The sequence below is a fragment of the Solea senegalensis genome, linkage group LG3, assembly GCF_019176455.1.
Source record: "Solea senegalensis isolate Sse05_10M linkage group LG3, IFAPA_SoseM_1, whole genome shotgun sequence".
Lineage (NCBI taxonomy): Eukaryota > Metazoa > Chordata > Actinopteri > Pleuronectiformes > Soleidae > Solea > Solea senegalensis.
In genome coordinates, this window is record NC_058023.1 from 23,759,198 (window position 1) to 23,780,770 (window position 21,573).

Below are 21,573 nucleotides of genomic sequence, written 5' to 3' on the forward strand. Positions count from 1 at the left end.
CATGAGAATAATCAAGTGAGGCTTCCTTAAGCGCCAACATATCTCTCACTGCTCCAGGGTGGTCTTTCTAATACAACGCTGAAAGTCTTCTTTATGGAGAATTAATCTCAACTGTGGTTAATATGATTAAACAATTTTCTTGGGTAATTTGTGCCTAATTAACACAACGGCTCACAGTGAGCGTCTTTTTGAGTCATAATAACAAAGTAAAGATGCCCTTTAGCTTTTGCAGCCACATCAAATGCTTTTATTTAAGGACACTCAAGCTACTTAGCAAACTGGGATAGTTTAAGTTAACGCACAGGTTACTTTTATAGAGTAGTAAGCTTTCACTATTTATAGTTTTCTGCAAAGTACATGTGGATTGTGTGTGCACTGTTTTATTAACACCACCAGGAACCATAGAAAGCACTAGGATTCTACTGAGGAAGGCACTTAAAGGACAGAGTTGTTTGCTTTGTTTACACAGGTCACTGACCTTTATCAAGACAGAGACATCCTGCAACTTTTGAAAATAGCATGCAGAGGCGGTAGTTGTGCATTGCACCAATGTGTCGCCATACTAACAGGGTCATAAGATGATAAGATAATACTAAAATATAGCAGGCATTGTATACCTTGCTCGCCACTTATTTTTATTTTGTTAGCCCTGATAAATGAACACCAAAGACAAGATATAGCTGAGGCCAGCTGTCATTAACCCATCAATATTGGAACTCATCAATATTGATCGAAACCCCCATACGTTTTTACGGATATAGGACAGGGCAGACCTTCAGTGCCTCAGCCAATCCTGTGGTGCTGCTTAGTGAACAGTAATAAATGACTCTGGAGACAGATAGATAATAGATGAGACTGGGGCTGCTGGAGAAGAGCATACATGAGCTTTCCTGGGACAAATGCTGACGAAATACAAAGCCCGATACTGGCGAGCTTAAAAGTGACATACCACTATACCGTAGACACACGTCATTCAATCAATCGATTCCCCACTCGTGTTTTTACGCTGAAACAGTAGGATGGTAGTCTAATTAAATGGCATAGACTTGAGGCCGACTTGCTAGATTTACAATGAATGCTGTGGATGAACAGGCTCCTCCCCCTTAGATATGGGGGCACCATTTAAAAAAAGGCACAGGCAAACTTGATAACCCCGCGGTGAGGGCGGGTGAGTTGATCTTTTGTGTCATAACGTCTTAAATTAACAATGTAGAGAGCAGATTGCTTGAGAGGAAGCTGAAGTGAAAGCTTCTCTCTCTCTCTCTGCTTTGGAAATGAGGCAGTGAAATGGGCAGCAAGTCTTCTTTGAAATCCACTTAAAACACACAAATATTTTCCTTCTTATGACACCACAACGTGTATAGCAGGGTTGTTTGTAAGTGAATTCTTCTTAAGTCCCTGGACCTGTTGTGGAAAATCTCAGTATGCAATTTTACAACAAAGTGCTGCAGAGGTGCCATTCGGAAGGCAAGTCAACGGCAGCAAGCAGGTGAGAAGATGTGACTTCACCACTGCAAGAGTGCAACAAGTGATTTTATTTGAGATTTTATTGTCACTCTAAAAAATCCCTGATCCCTGCCTGCTGTTACACAGTTTGTTTGGAAGAACATAGCTGCTCCCATACTGTGCTACTCAACCATGCAAACATGATCTCATTCAATATTCAACACACTAGGCCTTCAACTGACTTAAGAAGAAAATGCTCGAAGCAATATATAAAAAAAACAACCCCAGCAGTGAATAAATGTGTTTGATTGTTTTAAAGTACATGCACTTGAACATTGCCTCGAGATGAGAAGATGCAAACACCTGACCTCTTGTATAACAAAGGTAAACAGATTGTAATGCTATTTAAAAGCAAAAAAAAAAAATGTGGGATCTGTTCAGATATTTCAATTATTTCATAATTGTAAAATATATGTAAACCATGTGGATAATGTCATTTTGTCATTCTTTGATGGTCCACAGTTCAATTAGCATTTTTATAAAAATAGAGAATTCATTGGCGAGGCCTCTGCTGCTGTTTAACTGTCAATGAGGTGAATTGCTAAGCTGAATGTGTGGGTGTGCGAGAATATTTACTTTAACATTAAACATATTGAAATGTATTATAATCATATTAACTAAAAAAACACACACACTGAGGTCAAATGAAACTCATCCACTTGACTACAGGATTGTAAGTTCAAGAGCAATAATTAACTGTCCACGGTAAGTTCAAATGCAACAAAGCCACAACAACGTCCCTTTCAAATGACACAAGAACAAAATGTGAACTGGGTGTTTCTGTACAGTCTCACTCTCCCATACATGCATACAGGATATACACATAAGGAACAGAGCTCTGTAATGTCCATGGAACAACCATTCTCACTTTCTATGTACAAAAATCACAGTTAATGCAACAAAATATCCACACAAAAGAATTTACACTCCCTCTCTACTAAAGCACAGAGACCTGCTTTGACTCAACACACAAAGATGTTGGTTCGAGCTTTGTTGTCAGCTCACCTGTAATGGGTTGGACGCTGCCTGTCATCTTACCACAGAAGTGATTGTTAGTTCCCCTACTGCAGCCACAACAACTGGAGGTAAAACCACAGGAGGCAGAGAAGCCGTGAGACGAGTCTGAGTCCAACGAGGAAATGGAAAGGAGACAGAAAAGAAGAAAGGACTACTTCACTCTTCCACTTTCACCCCTCTGCTGCTGCCGGCTCTCCCTCCCTTCTCCTCGTCTCCTCGCCCCTCCTCACCAGGATGGGCCTGTCAGAGCTGAGGGAGGCAATCAGACCTGCCTTCAGCGGTGGGTTACGGAGGGTTAATTAAAGGGGGATGACAATGCACAATCAAATGAGTGCTTCGCTGGACGAGAGCCTGCAGTCCCTCGTCTTTGTCGAATACCTCTGACAGGAAGTGATCTTGTGCATAATACGTAAGATGCCTCAGAAAAGTCTCAGCATATAGCCTCATATTGGGACATTATTCATAACTCTACTCTCTCAAATACTCAAAGACCCCAATGATGGCTGATGAACACGGCTAACCATCTTTATTTATCCAGGAAAGTTGAGGTTTTTCACCCTATTTCAAAGTCTGACAAATGTATCACAAGCCTTTTGTCATCATTTGGACATTAAATGCCACCTGCCTCCTACTAAACCCTAACATTAAACAAACTAATATAATTAGAATCACCACTGCGTTGTGTGGCAAAGCAAATCAGGCAGCTGCCCACACAGAAATACGTATTTGTTCGCGGCGTCATTTCACAAGGAGAAAGAAATTGTGAAATCCAATTCAGCTCAACAACAAACTCGGGTTAAGAAGAGGAAAAGTGACCTTGGATGAACAGAATGGAGAATGTTTCTGCTGTCAGGCAGTGACAGACGGCGGAACATCAGCGCTGCTTTGTGACGCTATTGAAGACAACTATAGGCTCTCTACTGCAATGCAGTCGAAGATGACGGCAGAGTCTTTAGCTGCTCAGAAGCAAAGGGGTTTCCATGCTAATACATCCCTGTAGGGGTTTGGTCAAGTCTGCTGGCAAATGTGCAAACAAAAGGCCGAAATAAATGCTCCCAACCCACTGCTAACTAAATCATCAGCCTCCTCCTCCTTTTGGATGAGGAGACCAACCCTTTCCTTACCCAAAGCTGAGTAAGCTCTATATAACTCTTCACAGGGTCCTCAGAAATAAAACATAGACCAACAGACACAAAGACAGATCTCTGGAATTATCAGGATAGCAAACTGAATGGTTTGAGACACTGGTTGCATAATAGGAGTTTGCAGTGAACTATTTTCCCACATGTTGGCAGCAATTCATATCTTACATCATTGCATTTAATCATATACTAGTAAAAATGTAGTAATGCTCTATCATGTTCTGAATTGTTATTATTATTATTGGACTAATTATGTCATAAATCAAATCACATTATCACAGTTAGATCCCAAAATGGAACAGTCTCACAGTGAACTCAACCGTGTTGGCAACCAGACGGTCAACAACCTGGTGAGGTTAGGAGTGGAAGGGATACGTGAGGCATCAGAGGATAAATTGGCCGTCTGCTTCAGCTTTCTGTGGCTGATCACTTGGCAAACTGTTCACCCCCCGCCCCCAAAACCTTCCATCCTCAGCTGTTCTGGCACAGATGACCCTTTATCTGTTTAGGATTACGGTATTACAAGTTGACAGACAGAGGCGGCATATTGGCAGCTGTACCAAGCACCTCAGCCCACGTCAGAATCAAACCACCAGTGATCTTGGTGTGTGTCCAGAATCTATGACGAGTACCAGACGACCAGCTGTGTCTCTGCAAGAAAGAGACACAGCTTTGCCACAATTAACTGTAGAATTGTTCTTAATTGTACGTCAATCCTGATGCTTGAAACTTGACAACCGAATACAATACACTACAAAACGCGTTTCTCACATTGCAACCGTCGTTTACAAAGGGAGAAAACCTGAACAGGATGTGCTGTGTTTGTGACATATTAGACTTTCCATGATGCAGACGCGCCACAAATGCATCCAGTGATAAAGTGGTTGGATATATAATAGATAGAACTTCAGAAAGGCTGGACTCTTGTAACTTTTTGACAACACTGCACAACAGGGTCTCAATAAATGAGCAAGGACGGGCTCTTTGTCGATTGCGATTTTCATTTGGACTGAATAGGTCAGAAACTTTTAACCAAGACGGTCTTAAGCTGTCCTCAAAATCTATCTAATTAGCAACTATCACAAGTACGGTGAATACAACTTCCATGAAACCTTTCGGTTGATACTTTGATTTCAAGGTTTAATTTATTTTTGTAAATTCAGCACGGCCTATTAATAAGTGTATGTGTAAGTGTAGTGATAAGAATTGGCTTTAACCTCATGCAGACAATTCAATCTGTTAAATGGATCCTCAGTCCAAGTAAACCCCTCACAGGCACAAGCATAAATAACCTGCAGGTACCCCTCTGTTAACACAGCCTTTTAACCAGACAAACTTTTATTCGATTAAAAGTTTCAAACCAGCAGAGCGTTAAGACTCAAGATATATTGGCATCATTGCGTGTTATGGAGGGAACTGCGCTCATTCTTATAAAGCACTACATCACTTCTTTGTTAAGATCAATGGGCCACTTTCCTATTCTCTCCTACCATTTTCCTCACGTCGCGTCTGATGCAGTGCTCTAGTGTAACTGCTGGACCTATAGACAAACATTAAGACAACCTTAAATTGTTTTTATTTACAGACACACCTCTTTTAATATTATTTAGTCTATTACATAACAAATGATAAGCCTTATGCACTTGGTACATACAGTAATCGAAGGCATCATGACAGGCTTATAAGGTCATCCTTACAATGAGTCAACATCTCTTTTCCCCTAAATGTGATGATGATGATGAATATGGCATTCTTCATACAGAACACCATAGGAAGGGATGCTAATGAATGATTGTTAATGTCTTATGTCACCTTTAAGGTGAGTCACCACAATGGCATTGCTGTTTCCGATAAATCACAGCAGCTCTGGGACAGTGAATGTGAATAAGGGACAATTTACACAGTGTACAGATGCCTAAACAACGACAGGGCAAGACAGATAAAGAGATAACGTCGGGGATGATAAACCAGTAAGTTCAGCACTCTCACTAGATGTGAGACGGAGATAGAATTTAAACACCCCAGGGTCTTTAACTTTTTAAACAACTCTTTTTCTCCATTTCTTCAGAATTCATCTCAATTTTAACTGGCAATTAAAGTCTTTCAATGAACGTTTTAATTTAACAGAGTCAATAGCAAAGATTTTCAAAAGTGGAATTTTCCTTCTGAGCCCCTTTGAATGAATGGATGGACAGCAAACAAGTGACAAGGGATGATATGCATTTGTATATCCTGTGCTTCATTTAGGTGGAATTACTAAAGAAAGAAAAGTACATAAATTACTAAACAGTTTCGAACATTTTAGTGAAACTCAAAAATCACTACTGTTTGAGATGCACAGTGAGAGATAGGGCCCTAAACCGAGATGAGCTACACAGAAACTTGAAAAAATTACTGATTTTGTTGCTGTTTGTGTGGAAAAAAAATATCTCCTTTAAAGTCTCCTCAATGCTCACGGCGGTGCTGACGAAGGCAAAGCAACTGCACGACGACTGTCACAGAGTGACAGCAGACACGCACACATACACACACACACACACACACACACACACACACACACACACACACATAAACACATGGACAAGCGCACAAACAAAGCATGTCAAGTGCGGTCAACACACCCAAAAAACACAAACTTGTCTCTAATCTCCCAAAGCTTCAAAAAAAATGCAGAGCCAGCTGCCACAGAAAGAGAGAGAGAGAGAGAGAGAGAGAGAGAGAGAGAGAGTGAGAGGGAGAGCAAGATGCTAAAAGCGAGGCCCTGTTACTTATTCATGTCTCGGCTGAGAACGGGGAGCCTGTGTCAAAACATCCTCCTTAGTTGTCTTTTCTTGAAAGTAAAGCCATGAGTATGAACTCATCTATGTTGCATGACACTCAGGAGGGTATTTTTAGAGAGAGGCTTTTAGCCAGGGCTGAATTCCCCATTGTTTTCAAACAGAATCGGAACATTTCCGATTCAGCCGCTCTAAAACAGATGGTTAGTTAAAGCAAAATGAAAAACACCTCTTCACACACAGGTTCTTTGCCGAAAGGTCTTTGCACATAAATGGTGACGGGAGAAACAGCACAGAAGTGAAATAAGATGAATTTGATGCACCCTTTCCAGTCACACTAAGCTTGATGCATTTGAGAAAATAAAGCATCTGCTGTCCAAAGGCCATGTTGACTTCTCAGCCTTGTCTTCGCCCTTTGAAGACAACCACCTTCAGAAAATGACACGCATTACTTCCTGAATATTTTGCCAAGCAGCAGGGACACCCACGGAGCTGATCTGAGCAAGAAGATGAGCTGAGCAGCATCTTACAGCAGTTAGAATGACATCAAGTACACGTGTCATGTAAGGTTTACCGCAACCAACAGAATCTAACACGGCTCCAGCCTCGCCATTGTCTGTGCCACCTGCTAGCTATGAGTCTTGACCCAGTGAGTCACTTAGATGCACTTCCTCGGGGGCTCTGTTGGTCGGGTGGGGTGGGGATGAAGCTGCAGTGAGTGGCAGCCAGGGGAGTTGTTATGGAGCGGGAAAAGCGTGGCGCGAATAATGAGCCCCATGGGAGCTGGGTTTGTGTGCGCAGACCAGCTCCCACTTTCTGCATCTCTCCCTGCTGCTGCCAGTTGACTAGAACTGGGAGTGAGGGATGTGGTGTGTGTACTTGTGGAAGGGTGAGTTTATACTTGGTTGAGGTTTCGTGTGGCTTTGAATTGTGCGTGCTACCATCTCCGTTAAAATAAGAGGAAGTTCAAAAGAAGGAGGGAAAAGTGCCATGTCATTGCTCTGTATTTCTTTCCAAATTAACAAGGAGCATTTCAGCGACACATTGCCAATTTTTTGCTCTTCAAGGCGACAAGAGCACAAAAATATTTCTCAACAGCAGTCCATGAACATATTCTACACTAGTCTACCATGCGAGGCAAGTCCTCACTTTGCTTCGAGATGAGTTTACAGCTTCAGTGCAGAGCCACTATCGGCTCCTTTGGCATTCCTGCTCGTATTCTTATACACACACAGTTGTGCGATTGTGCTATTGTACTATTGTAAATGTCCAGGTACATTTAAAGCAGTAGAGTCCCCTTTCGAAATTTGTCATTGGATCTTCTTGGTGTTTTCAACTATAAGGTGACTGCATGAAGAGCTGTGTGGAGCTGATAGGCTTGCGCACTACAGCTTTAATACACCACCAAAGGACACCCAAATGAAGACTATGTAATATCATGTTATAGAGGCAGTGGACAAATGCCATGATCAGCTGAATTAAATAAATCTGGAAGAGAAACTACACAATTCAGATTTTGACTCTCTTACAGCCGCAGAAGAAATGCTTGGCATGCACTTAACTTTCCGAAAATGTTCTTCAAAGTCAGTGAGTACGTATTGTTGGACTTGAACTTGGGCCTTAACTTCAGGAGGGTTATGTTAAAAAAATAAATAAATAGAAAAAAAGCTCCGGGATACAGAGGAGAGAGGATCATGGAGGGGAGTTCCTGTCTCACAGAAGAAGCTATAAGCCAGGCTGAGGTGTGAAGCTCAGTGTGGAAATCGCTTTGCAAATGAGTTTTTTTTTCCCCCTGTGAGAGTTGACGTGTGTCAGTGGGAAACGACAGCTCAGCTTCTGACAGCCACACGTCAGAGGGAGACAGGAGTTAGCAGTATGTGTATTTGTGTGCGTGTGTCCACGTGTGTTTATATGTGCAGAGTTTTGTAATGGAAAAGGGATGGAGGAAAACGGGGAGGAAAACATGGTACCACAGCTCAGATTCTGATCCTATCTGGAGTCGGTTGCCTGCAGGCATCTTAAGGGGAAGCACGTGTCAATATTTTCTCATTTTCCCCGGGGCCCTGAGCGCTAACACCAACTTTAGCTGAAAAAAACTGCAATTTTCTGGATTTATGTCAAAGCTAGGTGAAAGATACTTAAAGAGAAAAAAAAAACATTAAAATGCTCAGATAGAACACAAGCGGGGTGAAGCTGAGACCTGGCAAAGTTCACTGGGTTCATGTTAATTCTAATCCAGTCTGAGTGTCAGAGTCTGACAGGCAGATCAGTTTGATACTGACAGGAGCAGGTCGATCGCATACTCTGAACCTCTAGTCAGGTCTAGAATGTTTTGATACTCGACAGAACACAAATATGATTGGACTCTGGCCTCTGGCTGACCGAGCTTGACAGACTGTTGTGACACAAGCACGTAACCAAGAAGCAGCGGGGTCGTCTGGGCTGTGAAACAGGAACCAGGACACAGACACAGCAGGAAGCATTCACATCTTCAGGTCATTTCCTACTCTCTCTCCATCTTCCTGATGTAACCTCATTCACTACACTGAATACAATCGCAAATAAACCTGATAATAACTAGGCGTGACATTTGTATTTATTTATTTTACTGACTTGTTTTTACTCCCAAAAAAGTTGTCTCAAAGCATCCCAGGCCTCCCACTCCTCTCAAAACTGCCACTCATTAAAATCTTGACAGAAGTTGAAGCTGTGACTCTGGGAAATGTCACCGCATTAGTCGATTCCCAGCAGCCTCTCTGAAGGCTTGCCATCACAATCTTGGCTTGACAGCTTCAAATCGATACCACGTCTTGGATGTCCCTGCAGTAAGACGGTGACCTGACAATCACCTCAGAAAGACTTTAACTTCTTTACAACTCTCCGCTCGGGGCTTACTCTTAGTTTCGGTATAAATTATACTTATACTGGACACAGTTACATCTGTGATGAGCAATCTTCTATAATATAATAAAACATCTTATCTAACGACCTCGTTACCTAATACACTTTCCTAATGCTTGATATGATATTGTTTCTGTGCTCTAAAAATAATTAGAATGTTGATATTCATACAGTTCTCTAGACGTACATCAGAAATAAAGTTGTAGTCTAACCTAAACCATACAGCATTCAAGAGCTGGATAACTCAAGTGTAAATGTTCCCATTCCCTGTGATTACTTGCGCTAGGTAGCTGTCACCGTGGCGAATGCTTCACCTGCCATTACATCAATCCCATTCAATTGGCCGGAAGAGGACGTGCCTCCAGTTTCTGCTTGGAAAAGCTGAAACACCTTCAACCTTGCTTTCAATCATAGCACTGGGCATGGCTTCTCTCGCGCACATGCATCACTGGCTGCAAAGCACAGCCTGGTGCCTTTGCCCATGCAAACGCCCACCAAGCTGCAGGTGACAGTGCAGTGATTTTGCAAGGCACTGAGGCTTGCATTATTCAAGCCACTGTACGGTGGAACAAAATGCCTAAAGTGAAAATTAAATTGTGCAATGTAAACGTGTGCAAATTTGGATATTTAACGATGTGCTTTCATCCATTAAACGTGTCCTTGGATGAAAATCTGTGCCGTCTGTACACATACATTCAACAAAAAGAACCGTATGAGTGACAGACTCCGTCTTTACCTGTCGATGTCGCCCTGCATCTCTTTGCTTCCTCTCTGGGATACGTCTCGTGAAGACGTCATGTCTGATGGTCTGCCCGTGTTCCTTGCATACAGATGGAGGCCACCGTCTGTAATGTATCTGTGAGAGGAAAGCCAATTAGAGGACGTACATGGCCGACCTTATACAAGCTACTTAAGTGTTTACTTGTTTTTTTTCTTCATTAACAAAACAAGAGAAAAAGGCTTGTTTGATTGGTAGTTTATGGGACTAACCAGTGCTGAAATGATTTGAATCTTTGAACAAACAACAGAGGTGCAGTGAGTTTGCATATCGGGTGATGTGTTCGTATATGGCCGTGAGTAAGTGGGAGCACTAAAAGCTACCACCAGATAGCTATCAGACATGGTTGATAGAACATGGGGACCATTAGTGTTCAGCTAATTAAGCTTATAATTCAGCTAATCACCTTTCCCTCCTGATCTGTTGCTATATTTTTTTGCCTGACATGTCTTTAATGCGACGGCACTCCATCGTTCATTAATTATCTCCCCCTCAAAGACAACAAAAAAAACCTTCTTCTTCTTCTGAGTCGTCACCTGAGTCTTAGTTTATCCGTGTGTAGGCTGAACTGCATTGAACAGCACACACACACCACTTGCTCAAGCATCTCTTGCTATTAAATGACTGAAGGTCAGAAGCCCACACATTTGTCGTCATAATGTTTTGTGCAGAGACACTGACTTGTCTGTCTTCAATAGATAATCTTTTATGTGAAGCATTCCTTTCAAAGCATAACCATATTGTAACCTTGGTGGATGCTGGCAGGTGATTTATATGGATGTGCAAAGCAAAAAAAAACTTGGCCTTGACAAGTGTATTAATACACAGCTAACTGTGAACAGAAATGTGTCACTTGTATTCATCATGCTTCAAAAGACTTCTGATAAGTGGTATTTTAGGTATTATAAATGAAATAGATGATGCAGAATGTAGTGTATTATAGAAAGCAAAGTTGTCAAGCTAGTAACTGTTACTGTATAAAAAGAAAACATGTATGTATAAGGTTGTATGTACATGCAGAGAATGCGGTTTCACACCACACCACACCATGCAGTGTGATACATGCTCTTATGAACAAATACCAAAACATTGAAATCTGATGAGGCCAAATATTCTATCTTGTAAGGGATGCTTTGATACCACTTATGTCCGATCATTTAAAACCAATACTACAGCCTTGAGTATCCACCGATTACAAATAAGTCACTACAGCTCATATATTTCCATAGCCTGTGCTTAATCCAGTGATTTTGACCAGTATTGGACTGATACTCCCTCCCTAAATCATATTTGATTAATCTGAGAAAAAAAGCCAAAAAAAAAGTTGTTTGATAGAGTTAGACACCAAATAAAGCAGTCTTGTCACTGCCTGGAGGTTGCTGGGCAATTAGAGGACATAACTAGCTTCAAGATTCCAAGTGCAGTCTTTGGAGACATTGCGTCTATTTTAAATCTACGTGGCTCAGCTTTGTTAACCAGCCAATGGCTAACACTGGCTGACTGTGTATAAACATGTATGTAGTATTCCTGTTTATTATTATTATTGTTGTTTAAATGGAAGTCTATGGGAGACTTCTCACCTGATTTTTAATGTCAGTAAACATGTTTCTTCCAGGTTAATGGTCTCAATCACAAGATTCAGGTCTTCTTCAGTAGAAAAGGATGTCGCTTTTTAGAGGATATTAGACAATAAAGACGATAAGATGGAAGACCCTATCCAAAATACACTGCTAAAATTTAACTCCACTGTTGAAAGTTGCTTTAAAGTCTGTAGGAAACGTGGTCATGCCGTTAAAAATTTGTTTATATCAGTTAACACCGGGTAAATATGGTATCATGCCTCATTATCAGCACTGTTGTTCATGCCATTGAAACAGCAACCTGGAATTAGTCAGCGTGTGTGGAAGCTAACATGCTGTTCATCCTACCCGTTGGTGATCTCATCCATCCGGTTGCTCTTCCCTAGGACGTCCCCATCACTCATGTACCCTGCCACCTCCATCTGCTTCCCTCCTTCCAGCCCGCCTCCTCCCTTCTCTCCCTGCTCCGCCCCCCTCGCCCCTGTCACTGGAGCTCGTCTCAGGGGGGCGCTGAACACAAACCTGGTGGAGTCCGAGTGCCCACTGTAGCGCCCTGTGGTCGTGCCAGCGCCCGTCGTGTTGGTCCTGGGTGCAGCGTAGCTGCTGGGCATTGAGGGGGCATCGCCCGCCTGGAGACGTGGGGTTTGGGTTTGGCCCAGCCGCCAAGCCATGGGGGAGGAGCGTGCAGTGAGGGCTGGGAGACTCCGTCCATTCACCTCAGTGGTTACTGTGGTGTCAAAGGTTGTTTCTAATGTACTGTAGAGACAAAAAAAGAATTTTTGAAGGGAACTGTTAAACTTTGTTCTTAAAAGCTCAGTTTAGAAGATCTTTGATAAAGTGCCTCACATAGACCCGGAAGCCTTCGATGAACCCATCATATCAAGTGCATCACCGTGTGAAGGGCAAACCATTCAAGTGAAAAGATCAGCTATATTTTCAGGAGAGAGCTGTCAAAATAAGTGGAGTGCTGCTCCCATCAGATCACATGACTGTGTGTGTGTGTGAGCACATGTGTGTGTGTTTGTGTCACCTTCCAAAAACACTGTTTTTGTGAAAATGAAAACCCCCGTGAGAGCATACTGTATGTCAGTCCTTCTTGGTACATCACATTGAGACAGTTGTTGGCAAATAATCTTCAAGTATTTTCATAAATTATTACAAACGATTATGAACATTGTACAAAAAAATAACATTTAAGGATTTGACAGGATTGTGTCAAATGACAGATATCATTGCAGCTGAAACATGATTAGTCTTCTGGGATAGGAGGAGAAAAAAAAACATGTATTCTGAGCGTTAGTAAAATGTTGGCAAAGAAAAGAGCCAAGACAAGGAATTAATGAGGGAAACAAAGGCTAATGACTCACTGTACTTGATCAACCTATCAAACAATTTTTCTTCTAATACTGGAGAAGAATCCAACAATGTCACCTGCAACATACAGCTTTTCAACACATGCCAAAAAACCTTGCCAGTTCTTTTCTCCGCTTCTCTTCTCTTCTTTTCTTTCTTTCTTTTTTTTTTGGCATGAACAGAAGGCAAAATCAAAATGATGGGATCAATTCCTAAGTGCTGCAGACCACACACACACCAAGCCCGTGCAACTTGATACATCATTGCAGCAGCAGCAGCAGCTCCTCGCTGGAGCTCTCTCTGCTGGGAAAAACCGTGCACTGCATTCATATGATGAAAGATATCAGGAGCTGATATAAAACCAGAAAGAGGGCACTGGCATTTGCCCTAAGCGTTTGCATCAAATGTGCGTTCTACTCACAAATAACCCACTGTAGACGGATTAATGGGAGTGTTGCATGGCATTATAATAGACACTGCCCATCCAAAATGTCTTAATGTCTACTGTTATGATCTGGTGTTGCTTCAGTGGGTCAGGTCTCGGTTCATCAACATTACGTGCCCAAAAATGAGGTACCTAAAATTACAGAAGGAGCAATTTTTGTGCATCTTCCAAGACGACAATACTAGGATTGATTGGGCTCAAATTGTGAGACCAGAGTCCAGACTTTTTGAGAGGGGGCTGGACAACACTTCACACAGTCGTCCGACCTTAATTTAAAACACATGATGTGACATCGTATAAGCTTATATGCATGTTATATGCATCAGAAACAAAAGGAGGCATACCTGAAGGCGTGAACACTGCCATGGAAACAGGACTAACACAAAGCCGAAGTGTAAATACAGCCTCAGGTGTGCCTGTTGTTACAGACGCCGACACTACTTCCACAATACCAGGGTATGAGGGGTGTGTGGTAGCAGCATTATCCACGATTAACCATGAACAACCTATGCTTTATCGTTTGAATGATTCTGTGCCGTGTTTTGCAGATGAACTGTGGGATGAGACACCAGCATGGGCGTTGGCCTCCATGTGCCTCTGTCCTCTATTATGTTCATCAAAAGCAATGTCTCACACAGAGAAAGGGCAGTGGACTGCGCCACTGTGATGCCAAGCAACAAGATTAGAGAGTCAGGGATGCTGACCAGATTCACACCACATCTCTATCAACACCTCAACACACACACACACACACACATGCGCGCGCTCACAGACAAATATGGAAAATGCAGAAATCAATTTGCTACAGTACAAAAATCATTAACCATTTGGACACAATGTGTTGGGCTATAAGAGCTTATCTTTACCTTCAGGCAGCAGAGAGAGCGAGAGAGAGAGGGAGGGAGGGATATGTGCTAAGGTGCAACGAAAGGGAAATGCCTACCACATATGAACAGATAACCAACAGTCAACAAATAGCCTCTAGCTCACATGCGCAAATATTACACAGAACTTAACGATCTCGGAAACTTTTGACCACGTATCCCCCGAAAACCCTGCTGTGTTTTGAGGAGCTTTACTTCTCGAGTCTATCTGCTGTGAAGCAGAACTGAAAGCAAAATAAATCCTAACAGAGGGAGACGACTTTGTGTTCAGCCAAGAGCTCGGCAGAAGAAGAAGAAGAATCCATGTTCACAGCAGGGAGTTACTTATTGCTGAACGTTGCTGGATATAAATTACACTGGATCCTTCTCTTGTAGCTGCTAACGAGGCCTGAAAGTTTAAGGTGTCAATGTTCACAAAAGCAGTTGAATTTTTTTATATATATATATATAGTTTTATATATTGGTCGTATAAGTGATCATAAAAGATAGGAGCAAGTGATTAATCAGCAGTAACAGGAGAGGGAAATGAAAACACTGTAAACCTGCAGTTCACCTCTAAAGTAATAATGATCTACGGCAGGTTCACTGTTGGTATTTTAAATAGACTCTTCTTCTGACTACAGTGGTGCAATCAACTGCAGTCTGGAAGTTTATGAAGACCATAAGGGACAATATGACTAAGAAGCCAAGTCACTCCTCCATCATAGATCATTATGTCAAGAAGTGCCTTATATGACCTTCTTTGTTTTTGACCAACAATTTCTTACAAGGACTAACACTGCTGCAATCATCACACATCACTAGTACATTTGAGCGTAAAACATCTCCTACATTGCTATGAAATGAATAATTGAACCAAGCCATGTAGACTGAGTAATCTAAATATAAACACACAATAAACAAGTCCACAGGGTGAAACAATTATGTTCAAATGTCATTCAGCAGCAGCTGAATCTCCATGGGACTCGTTTGGGGTTCCTCACAATAGAGCAGACAGAGCAAACAAGAGACGGAGATTTCCCTGCTGCACGACGTTTGTCCTTGAACGTTAGAGACTTACATGTTTTTCTGTCCAATTCCGACGTCAATCAAAACTATTTTTATGGTTGGAACTGGAAAAAAAAAGGTCTATCTAGGTCGTGCGGTCAAGAGTATGGATCGCAGAAGACGCAGCACACGTGCTTTTCTGAAGAATGTAGTGGATGTGAATGAAGCTGCTGCGATTGCTGCAGCCCTGTAGTAAGGTCAGTGCAATGTGAAAGGGAAACAAGTCAGTATGTTTCCGGGAACATTCAATTGTTTGAAATATTTTTGAAAACTGTGCATCTAAAGTTACCATAAAAAGCCAAAACACACGATTGCAATAACCCCACATGTAGTTACATTTAATCACGATATTTATGATTTAAAATATCTGATGTGTTACGTTTGGGAATGTACAGTTTGTGATGAAAGAACAGACGGAGGGTTCTTTTTGTGCAAAACATCTGTCTCCCTTGGTCTCTCCATGAATTCCAACATCTTAGCGTCATACTATACATCATTTGTCAACTGTAATTTACAATTAAAACACATCATTGTGGTCTTGCCAACAATAAAATGCAATAAAATATAATGAAATAAATAAATGAATGATGAACCGCATCATTCCTGATGAATTCTGAAGCCTTCAGCCTCGCCCTGTGTCAGCAGGATTACTCAAAACCTACTCAACGAATGTACTTAAAACGTAAAATATAGCATTAACCTTGGCAGTGGTATGCACTTTATGCCTCCATCTATTTGGCTATGCCTTCAAAAAAGTGCTAAGAGCATTTCGGGTTAGGGTTATTTATCCCCTAAACTATAATTATCAACATGTATCAATTGTATCAATCACACATGCTTCTCAGAGTGCACATGTTGTCTGCTCATTTCATCCATTAAGTGGCCAATATATGGCTTCCACCACTGATACAATGACTTTGTTACTGAGAGAAAGTCTAAAAATAATAACAATGGAAATGTTTGAAGATGCAATTCTAAAGAGCAGAGATGATCAACATGACAGTCATGTCCGCACGAGCGCAACAGTGATTAATTACTTGCGGAGAGTCAGAGCGTCATGGTGATTTCAGCCACTTCTTATTCAGGGTAAGGGATTAGGACGGACTGGCCAGGATTTTGTCAAATGTTTAGATTAGAGCTCGATGCGGTCGCGCACTTAAGCTCCATCTTCACTAACTGTACCTCTACTAATCACGGAAAAACAGTGTGTGACTCAAGATGGTTTGACGTGTCTTGTCTTGATTGCAGCCCCGTGAGATGACGCGGTGAGACACTGCACTGCACTGATTGTGCTTGGCTAACATTCCTTTGACAAAAAAAAAGATGTAGAAAACAAACACACTAGTGAACACAGACACACACACACAGACACACACACACACAGACACAGACTGCCATCTGTCATGGCTGTCGGCAGCCTGGCCATCTTCCATTTTCCACATAGGGCAAAACACACAACAATAATTGACTGGAGGAGAAGGAGAGAGATGAGCAGGGAAGCACTGCCTGGGGAGCTCACGAAAAACAATGGTTACCATTTCTGTCTTAAACTGCAGTCACTACACTGTTTGTTGTTATTTTGTTGCCCATTTCTCAACAATACGGTTCAGCCCTTTAAGGTGCTCTCCTTCCATCAGCTCCTGAATGTACATCGGTGCCCGCGGAGGACGACGGTGACGCCTGTGTTTAATTAAATCCCGAAATGTAGGGGAAATAGGGGGGGAAATCATTCATACTTGGGAGATATACTGTAGTTCCCCGATGAATCTGTGTGATAAACTGTGTGAGGTGAGTCAGAGGTATCAACACAACAGAGCTGCATTTATTTGAAAAGGACAACGGGTGCACGATAACACTTGACTAATTTGAGCTGACACAAAATGCAGATTACAGAGGAAGCTTGTCTTTTTTTGTTTTAACTACCCCCCCCCCCTTTTATTTGTGATATTTTCAGTGACTCAGTCATGACATATGTGTCTCTTCTTCGGAATGCAATATACTCATGTATGATTCTATTTGACGGTTATCTCAGTTAAAATGCAGCAGCGCAAAATCTTATTGTGCAGAACAATCTACTTAAATTAAATTGATTTTATTTTATCTTTTACGAGTGGAGCCTGTATCCTGTCTCCGTGCATCACGTGCTATTGTGGGAGCAGATAACAACAGACTCAGGCTACATCTCACTAATTCATCTTCGTTTTAGAATCAAGAAAACAAATGCAATTGACCATTGATGAATGCAAAATACTATGGATAATATAATATATTGGTAAGTACTGCTGACATTCTATTTTTTTTAATAAATGTGTCTAATCTATGTGGAGGACACAAATTCTGATTTTCTCACACTTTTTCATACATAGAGTGAAAGGAATTCTAAAAAAAACGGGGGAAATTAAAAATCCTCTGGATGAAGATGGTTTTGGTTTCCAGTAAAATCATTTTCAAAAACATGTAAGTATGAATGTAAACGGATTGTAAAGACAGGTCTGAACTGTCAGTTTATCTGTAAAAGAAAACGTTATTACGAGTCAAAGAGTGTGTGTGCCCACCTGTGGCTGATCTGAGTCCCCCGTAGACTGGACATGGTTTCTTCGAGGTTCTGTCGCAGGTCGGCGATGTTCTTCACCGTCCTCATGCGTCTCGTCTCAGGATCCTCTCCTGAAGACACATTTCTTTTTATAAGATTTACCAAGACACTTGAAGTTACACAGACAAACACACAAGGACACACGCACGTCCCCATTCAAACATTTCAATAAATCAACTTGTACGACTGAACATGTCTTTTTTCACTCTAATAAGTGGACACATTATTTTACACAGCACTGACATTTTCCCTTCAGGCCGAAAATATTATAGTGCCACAACACCACACACTCAGTCGGCTTTGCCTTTGCTGCTACTTCACTCCGCCATTGTCTGTCTCGCCCTACAGCAGCACACAGCCAGAAAAGCACTTCATAATGCTTCATACCTCTCAACACATTGCTGTGGTGTGACATTAGGTCTTCTCCGAAGAAGTGCCGCTAACAAGCGAAGGGTGGGCAACATTTCTGAACTGTGAGCCAAGGGCACACACCAAAGAATCTGCATGTCTGCTCCAATTAAGCCTCTCCGTTGGCTCGTCAGGCTCAGAAACGGCAGCAGGGTAATTAAAAAGCGAGATGACACGGAGGAAGGATGCAGGTCACGCGGCTCTCTGGATCTTCCTAAGGTGTTTTTCAGAGGAAAACTGTCTCCACTGTGAAGATGAGTGATTCTCTACACGGCGACTTTATGGTGAGATGAATGCCAGGAGCTGTTTTCTGTCACTAGGTGTTGATTTTGAGATACTGACAGCGAGTCGTGGTGATTACTATGACTGGAGCAAATGGGAGCAGTAAGTGGAAGATTTAAAAAAAAAAAAAAAGGCCCCCAGCGACTCCTGTGGCACAGCTCAGTGCCAGCAAGAGAAAAATGGTTCAGGTGTTGCAGTGAATCTGTGCCGCCAACATAAGTTTACAAACCCGATGCATAGTTGCTCTTCTCACAGACACACACTGCACATTGTTTCCTTTTGAATAGACATCCACACTTTGCAGGATGGAACTCTATGTGCACATTTTCTCTCCATTATTTCTACAGTTCATATATTTCCCCCATGATTTGAACAGACTACTGTGACACCACCAGGTTTACCAGGTCCAAAAAGTGACAGACACACACTTAACTCATTTGAGTAACCTTATTTCAAGGGGAACTATTCTTAGGGATGTCCTTTACTTGCATTTCATTAGGTGTCGCTATGTATTTGCCCTGTTTTACATATTTTACATGCTGACACAGCTGCTGTGACCATGTTGGTCCTGTAGGGAGACCTTGTTAAATAAAAGTTACATTAATGACTCAAAAAGCACCAGGACAACTGAGCCACATGATCATTCACATAATGAAATATCCCTGGGACACAAGACAGCTTAGAGACTGAGAATGATACGGTTAAGACATTTTTTCCTGCACATTAATTTAATGAGAGGGATCACAGTTATTGTATAGTTCCTCTATTTCTGTAATTCGTCTTCTGTTTCGGCCGTCGTCTTTGCTCTCGCCGCCTCTCAGGGACTCTCAGGGACAGGACTCTTTTCAAGAAAAGATCCAATTACAATCCCATTACAAAGTGACATGAGGAGATCTGGCCTCAGTCCTGGACAAAGATCTGGTCTCCATCATGAAGATACACTAGATAAAACATCGAGAAACAGTTTGGAAGCATGATGGTTTGTTTTTGTGTGGGAATATGCAGACAGAAATGCAGGGCTGAGGTTTCACCTGCACTGTAGAATAGCTAAGCTGAACCAGAATGCAAATTTGGGGCTGTCAACTGATAAAAGTACATAATGGTGATTAACTGCACGTTTATCGATAGTTAACTCGCAATAAATCACAAAAATAATCACATATTATTGTAATAGCCTTATCAGTGGAAACATATATGCTTGCTTTATGCAGACTTATTTTTGTTGTGCAGATGAAAGATGTTATCTGTGGCTGACAGTGTGGGGTCCATTATGATGCAACTCCCACTGCCACACAAACATATATATATATATATATATATATATATATATATATATATATCGTCATGTTTCACTATCTACCAATCTCCTCCTCTGCTCCATTTCACTAGTGCAGCTGCGGCACTAACATATGCAGACAGACTAATATGATACAGACAGCGTGATTCTGTGACAGAGCGAACCACCGTCGCCTCTCTCTCTCTCTCTCCCCTCGACCTCGCAGCAGAGCTGCAGCCTCCTACATTTAATTATTTCACGAGATTCACTGTATACCCTTGATACTTGGAAAAGGAAATGTAATGTTCATTGTCTCTCTTTCAACTCAGCAACTCCAGTTATGGATGTTACTGAATCTTTTGTCCATACCGTAGTGATTTGTTATTCCACCTGTAGCTGCTATAACTGATGTAACTATTTCTATTTCAGTATCCAACACTGCAGAAAGGTGAAGAGTCACACAGCAATCATTTGGATTCAAGCTGCTCTCCAGATCTTGGCCCAGGAAGCGTGCGCCGCAGCCAAACTGGCCAGTGAGGGGGTTTGAATAGGGCATGCATGCACATGGGCACACACACAAATACACACATGTAAGCTTGTTGAGGGGGAATTAACGGACATAATTTAGTCTCCAACCTAAACCAAAGGCAAGGTTTATCCTTTTATACAGGTTGTAAGACGATGATCAAAAATCTGTCCAAAACCACACACAAAATGAAAGTCTTCCAAGAAAACAATAAAATCCACTATAGAATTCAAATAGCTGCAGATAGAGACTGAAGCATTTGCACACACACACACACATCCTAGTAGGTTGTGTGTGTTTTCCCCGGGTTTCAATAATGCATGCAGACAAATACCGATGCCCCTCACTCCAGGTGACTGCTGTTACTCAGTTACACAGTCATCCAATGGTAATGCACGCACATGCGAGCCCACTGTACAAAAATGTACACAGTGGAAAATACAACTCGCCACAACAATACGCTACCTGCTTCTTTGTGGAGCTGTGCCACAGATCAACCTTGACGAAGCCTTTGTTGTCAGTTACCGCAGCGGCTCCCTCGTGTACACAAACGTACACACACACACACTAATGTACAAAATGATAGACGTCTCTATATCCACGTGCAATTTTATGGCCCTGTTAGTAAATGCATTTGCTAACCGGAGCAGCACACCAGAAGCTTGTTAATACATATTAAAGACAAATACTCCCCCCGGGCTAAAAGCACAGACTCTACCTCAGAAGCTGCTGGAAACTGTGAGAGCCAGCTTTGATGGGGTGAGTGAGTTTAATACAGATATAAATGACTTCTCAATACATACATAGACTGGTATATTGTGATTTTTCAGGAACACAGCAATCAGCCAGCTGACGACATTCCACCTCTTCCTCCTAAAAGGGTTTTGTTTGAATTTGGCCAATTATTCACCATTACGGAGATGAAAATGTCCTCCAATGAGCATTGAATGCTCCTTTAAATTCAAATCAAATTCATCAATTAATACCAGGGTTCCCATTTCAGTGGCAGCCATACCAGAGCCACTAGCACGTTTATAGAACTTTGTTGCAGGTGTTGT

At 41.8% G+C, this 21,573-nt stretch overlaps 1 protein-coding gene across 6 annotated transcripts in view; it reads right to left on the reverse strand.

The window, feature by feature from the left end:
• The window catches only part of nav3 (neuron navigator 3), a 151,448-nt gene that overhangs the window by 35,545 nt on the left and 94,330 nt on the right, over window positions 1-21,573 (reverse strand). For 5 of the 6 annotated variants that reach the window (XM_044020827.1, XM_044020833.1, XM_044020832.1 and 2 more), the window contains exons 10-12: window positions 17,986-18,094; window positions 12,050-12,457; window positions 10,080-10,199 (exon numbers count right to left, since the gene is read on the reverse strand). In XM_044020827.1, the coding sequence (XP_043876762.1) occupies window positions 10,080-10,199; window positions 12,050-12,457; window positions 17,986-18,094 (637 nt within the window). The remainder of the gene's footprint in view (window positions 1-10,079; window positions 10,200-12,049; window positions 12,458-17,985; window positions 18,095-21,573) is intronic. The other variant, XM_044020831.1, reaches the window with a different exon arrangement.